The 6,567-nt window shown below is 42.7% G+C and overlaps 1 protein-coding gene across 1 annotated transcript; it reads left to right on the top strand.

The window, feature by feature from the left end:
* Nucleotides 1–1,910: 1,910 nt before the first annotated feature.
* Nucleotides 1,911–3,242, top strand: pou3f2b (POU class 3 homeobox 2b; the record flags this gene model as incomplete). Its single annotated transcript, XM_079502727.1, has 1 exon — nucleotides 1,911–3,242. One exon carries the CDS (start codon nucleotides 1,911–1,913, stop codon nucleotides 3,240–3,242), a length of 1,332 nt encoding a protein of 443 aa, XP_079358853.1.
* Between the last annotated feature and the right edge of the window lie 3,325 nt (nucleotides 3,243–6,567).

Genomic DNA, 6,567 nt, shown 5'->3' with positions numbered 1-6,567 from the left:
ATAGGGCAGCAGCTGGGACGGGCGGACACCTGCGCTCCATGCCGTCCACACACACCACGCTGTGGGCGTGAGGTTGACTTTAATCCGCGCCTGCTCTTTTCTGTTCGTCCCCCACACTTTACCATATAGCAGATATTAGAACCGCTCGCCTCGCACCCATCATCATGAGTCAGTCAGAGTCAGCCCCAACATGCATGCAGAAGATTCACTTCCATGCAGAGCTCGTGGCCTCGGTTTGAGCTTGAGGGGTGGACGTCATTATCGACGCCATGGGAGATGGGTTTGTTTACTTTTGGCAATTACAAGTTGATATACACGCACACACACACACACACACACACACACACACACACACACACACACACACACACACACACACACACACACACACACACACACACACACACACACACACACACACACACACACACACACACACACACACACACACACTATAGAATTAGGCTACATATTAGCTGAACGGTCCAACAGGCTATAAGGCCTGCCATGTAGTGTTATAGCCTAGGCCTATAGGCCTACAGGAATTATGGATTTCTGTATCAGGTGACAGAACCAGGTGTTAACTACAGAGTTAAAGCAAGCTTCCACAATGTGGTTAGTATGATTGATAGATAGATAGATAGATAGATAGATAGATAGATAGATAGATAGATAGATAGATAGACTGATTCGTTTATATTGATAATACTACTACTAATAATAATAAAAACATTCATATTACACACTGAATTAAAGCATGGTGCTCTCAGTAGCATATAGCCTATACAACATTTAGCTAATCTGAGGGGCGTCTATTATATATCTTATTATCGTGTGTTATTACAAACACAATTGTCTCATTTCGGTTGTATGGGTGCAGCTCCATGCATCATGTTGTATAAATACCAAATGAAATATAGGCTTTATAGGATTCCCTGCATGCTTGATTGCTACGAGTCGATGCAAATGTAACCTTATGGATTACTGATCATCTGAATCATATATCATGAGTCAGAGAGTATATATAACTGTAGGGCCTATATGGTAAATCACACCATAGCAGGGATAACAGCTCATTCCAGCTATAGGCCTGTCTATTTCCATGCATGCAACCCACACAACTTTTAGACTATATATATATATATATATATATATCTCGGAAGGATTTCACTCCACATTTCACAACCTTTCTTTGCATTAAAAAAATAAACAATTTGGACGCAAAGTTCTTACATGTTGTCATTACTTTTAATTGCAATCCATATTATGCAATATAAACATTAGGTGTCATTTTAAATTGAGGATATTTCCTTTATAAAATGCAACTTCATTTGCAACAGATAAACAGACCAAAATGTATATTTCTCTTTCATATAACTTACAAAGAAATCAACACAAAAAAATGGTCTAAGCAAACTTATATATAGTCCATATATAGGAGCTATACTGAAACATTGTTTTTGGCTTAATGGTGATAATACATTAAACACACTTAATATGATAAATAATATAATATTCAAGGCAAATACAACCAATAACAATTTCGCCTTCAAAGTCTATGCCTATTAAGATAACTGCAAACATCTGTCCTGTCTCCTTCTTAACCTAAACTTCTAGAAGTAGTTCTGTTCTGATATATTTGATCAAAGTAAATCAACACTATCTTACAGTTAGCTCCAGTGAGGATGTCTCAGCCAGTAGTAGTAGTAGTAGTAGTACTGATCCCCCTTCCTTCCTCTCCTTGGTTTCTCCATGCATGCCATGCCGCACTCCGTCTCTCACGTTTCACGAGGTGCCGCAGAACTCGCACTTCTCCCAGCGAGAAAGGGTAGTGTTTGTTGCGATTCCTCCGCAGCCAATCGGCGCGCCGTTGCCCCTGGCAACCCACGTCCATCAGTCGGTCCTGTCCAATGGGCGGCGGGGGCAGGCGGAGTCCAGGTGCGCTTGCTTTCTGCGTCCACACTTGGCAGAGAGCCTGGGAGACGCCTGTGGGCAAAAGAGTAACTGTCAAATGCAAGGTTCCTTTAATAAGAGCGATCAGTCCGGCTCCGAGAGTCATGGCGACCACAGCGTCTAATCATTACAATATCCTCACCTCCAGCGCATCCATTGTGCACTCGGAGCCCGGGAGCATGCAGCAAGCCACGGCGTACAGGGAGGCGCAGACCCTGTTGCAGAGTGACTACTCGTTGCAGAGCAACAGTCACCCGCTCAGCCACGCGCACCAGTGGATCACGGCGCTGTCGCACGGCGAGGGCGCGCCGTGGTCCACCAGCCCGCTCGGCGGCGAGCAGGACATCAAGCCCGCGGTGCAGCAGCAGGGCAGCGCCAGGGACGTCGACATGCACAACTCCAGCAGTCTCCAGCAGCAGCAGCACCAGCCGCGGCCACCGCACCTGGTGCACCAGTCGCACGCGAATCACCACGACGCGCGCGCGTGGAGGACCAGCAGCGCGGTGGCGGCGCACATACCGAGCATGGCGACCTCGAACGGCCAAAGCCTTATTTACTCGCAGTCGGGGTTCGGCGTCGTCAACGGCCTGATCCCGGGCGGCGGACAGGGAGGGATGCACCACCACAACCTACGGGAAAGCCACGAACAGGACCACCACAGCCCGCATCTCAGCGACCACGGCATCCCGGCGTCCCAGCAGCAGCAGCACCAGCAGAGCCACCAGCAGAGCCATCACGACCACTCGGACGAGGATACGCCGACCTCGGACGATCTGGAGCAGTTCGCCAAGCAGTTCAAGCAGCGGCGGATCAAACTGGGCTTCACGCAGGCGGACGTGGGACTCGCCCTGGGGACGCTGTATGGAAATGTGTTTTCCCAGACCACGATTTGCAGGTTCGAGGCCCTGCAGCTCAGCTTCAAAAACATGTGCAAGCTCAAGCCTTTGTTGAACAAGTGGTTGGAGGAGGCGGACTCGACCTCGGGCAGTCCGACGAGCTTGGACAAGATCGCGGCGCAGGGGAGGAAACGGAAAAAACGGACCTCGATAGAGGTGAGCGTAAAGGGGGCTTTGGAGAGCCATTTTTTGAAGTGCCCAAAACCGGCGGCGGCGGAAATTACTTCCCTGGCGGACAGTCTACAGCTGGAGAAAGAGGTGGTGCGGGTTTGGTTTTGTAACAGGAGACAGAAAGAGAAACGAATGACACCTCCCGGAGGACCCCTCCCGGGGACCGAGGATGTGTACGGGGACACGCCGCCACACCACGGAGTCCAAACGCCGGTCCAATGAACAATAGCCTATTAAAAACAGACTTACTTCTTCGTTATTTGACATTTTATTTTTTATTTATCCTTAATGTTATATATAAATCACTGGACTATGAATGATATAGTGGGTGTTTTATGTATAATAATAATAATAATAATAATAATAATAATAATAGATGGCAGTGAGTACTTATACTACAACATCTGCATTGAATATATTTCAAAGGTCGAATTATAACCGCGCCGAGGGAAAATAACATTTTCTTCTCCAAGAGCTAAAAAGGAGCATACAATAGCGTGTTCCTCGAGGATTATGCCTAGCACTGTGACTCGAGTCGACGCAGTTTCAAGGTGTAGCCCTATTGTGTGGAAAAACACTTGACAAAAAAAGGGAATTCTGGTTTAAAAACTAGCTTCGAGATTCTGAGCTGAATGGTTTACACATTCACGGTTTTTTATATAGCCTATTGTATACAATACACATTTCACCCGCGTGATTATTATTATTATTATAATTAGTATAATTATGGTATTGATTTGTAGCTACAACAACAACAACAGTGTGCTGTGCGTCCAACAGAAAAGTCACCAGAGCTGCATTTGGAGCAGACTATAAACACACAAAAAAACAGCAGTAAACTGAAATCCCAGTCAGTCAAGCAAGCCGAGGTTTTGAGCAACGCCTGAGCGATGTGAGGGGGTTGGATGCACCTGTCACTCATGTCTACAAGCCCCCGTGCAGCCTTGCATTGAAAAGCAGTTGCACTGGCAGCCTGATCGGCTATACTATACTATACTGCAGGCCATGCAATGGTTATTCATTCCATTTCTTCGATTATAAATTGCAGTATTTAGTTATCAAAACAAACGCTGATTATTATTGTTATTATTAGGCCTATTATTAGGCCTATTATTAGGCCTACTATTATTATTATTATTACGTCGCCTTGAAGCAGCTTAAATGTTATACTCTTTAACCACTTCAACCCTAGCTCTATTCTCATTGAAACGGACCTGAGTTGCAACTGTTGGACCGCTTTTGTTTTTCTTTGTAGGCTACACCAAATCTCTTACAGCCAAAAATAGCAACCTCACAACAAGCTTATAGCTCACAACACATGTGTGAGCATGTAGATCGGCTATTTTTCTTTTTGTTTTGTTTGTTTGTTTGTTTGTTGTTGTGTTGTTGTTGTTTTTTTTTGGGGGGGGGGGGGGGGGTGCCCCCCCTACCAATATGATTGGGTTCAAGTGGTTAACTAATATTACTTGGCTTTTATATGGGGTGTTTTCCCCGAGCTATATTATTTTGGACGCACACACACACACACTATACACGCAGCACCATGCATTCCCCGCATCGCATCACGCCAGTCGGCCAGGCAGGCAGCAAGGCAGGGCAGGGCAGGGCAAGGCAGCATGAGGGAGGTCAACGGAAGGGCTTCGTGTGGCGATGGGAAATCTGGCACTTTTTGTTCTTTGTCCTGGACGGGGCTATTATCGGCTATATAGGCCTTCTACATGACATGTCACCAACTCTCACACAAACATCGTGGTCCAACTTTTGTAAATATTGTATAACTTTATAAGAGTCATGGCTTCTTTTCCTTGTTTTGTTTTTTCCACTGGGGCACTTTTTGATGTTTTCAAAACATTACAGGTTTTGTTTTGTTTTTGTTTTGCTTTTCTTTTTTTTTCTTTTTTTTTTACCCAATTTTATTCAATAGCTTACTACCTATTTCTACGATATTTAATGTTTTATTTGTCGCTGAAAGTACCGCTTGTTTGCAGTGTTATATTTCCGTGTGGTTATTTCGGTTTGGATTTTAAGGCCTTTCATCGATGTGGAATCAAACTGAAATTGCTTTACCTATAATAGCCTATAATGTATTGTCTCCCTCATGGCATATACATTTGTTTTCAATCAGAATATTAGCCCTGCAGGCTTTGTGCTTTAAGAGCTGAATTCAAATCATTCGATGGTATAGTTTTAAACGATTGTCCACAAACGAATCAGATCAATTAATCAGATACAGATTGATATGAAAGGAGAGCCATATTCTCTGTAATGTGACCATCCAAACATTATAGCATATGATCAAAAATAACTGCTATTATTAGCCTATTATGACCGAGTTGATTATTATTATTATTATTATTATTATTATTATTATTATTATTATTATTATTATTATTATTATTATTATTATTATTATTATTATTATTTGTGATCCTTGCCATGCATTTCAGCCATTTTATTTTAATTCATCTTCGTCTGTGATTGCTTTATTGGGGAATTGTTCATAGATTTTTATTATAATTTTGTTTTTTTTTGTTAATGAAAGTGTAATTTATTCTATGATGACTTTTATAGATGACACAAAGTACGATATATATAGGCCTACATTGCATCGAGAAGGCGCGTGTGTGTGGGATACTGGGATGGAGAGACATATTTTTTATTTCAGTGGGATTGCCATAGCCTGTACCTTCTCAGCTAAATGTATATACATCTTTTTTTTTTCTCCTGATAACCAGCTTGTTCTTCGTATAGCTTTGTTTTTGTTTTATGCAAATTGACATCCAGGGACGCCGACACATAACTTCTTGTTTGGGAGAAGCTTTCCTACTATTTCCTTCGATAGTGCATAAAATGAGAAGCCGACACGATGGCACGGTATATTCCCTCCTCACTCGACACTCGGTAGCTTTAATAAATTTGTCACATGTTAAACTCGCTGGAATTGGACTTGTGAGATGTAAAGCAATTCGAAGCTATGTTTTCCTGGTTTTGTTTTTATTTGTTTCCTTTTTTGTCAATGAGTTTGTTTTGGTTCTAGGCTATGTCATATTCACTGGATGAATTTGGGGTAGTATAGATAACGCGCGCAGAGGTGATAGAAATAGGCCTTATGTTTAGGGCATTTCATCACTTGACACATGAACAAAATGACTTGCACATTTTTAAATAATGGGGTTGATATTAAAAAGCTTTTTTTCAATGTCGAGGCTATACGTATTTTATTCAGCAAAAACCAAAAATGTTCAATTGACACACAAAAATACTAATATTATTGTTTATACCTAAAGGATAGCCATATTTTTTTAATGAAATGGTGGTGTAATGTAAAATGGCTGAGTCTGAGCTCATGGCTGAGGAATTAAAACATATAAAGGGCTATGGGGCCTTTGTCCTTTGGAGTGCGACATTTCAGAAAATAGGTTCCACATAGTTAGAGTTTATATTCTCTGCTCGTTGCCAACAATAATCATGTTTAGTGTTGTCAAATGCACCAATGACCTGTTTCCCCCGGCGGGGGAGAGTGCAGTTTTATGGCTCACGACGTCGA

Source organism: Electrona antarctica (assembly GCF_951216825.1).
Source record: "Electrona antarctica genome assembly, chromosome: 6".
In the NCBI taxonomy this organism is placed as follows: domain Eukaryota; kingdom Metazoa; phylum Chordata; class Actinopteri; order Myctophiformes; family Myctophidae; genus Electrona; species Electrona antarctica.
Note: the sequence above shows the minus strand (reverse complement) of the source record. Positions and strands in the feature narration are given on the sequence as shown.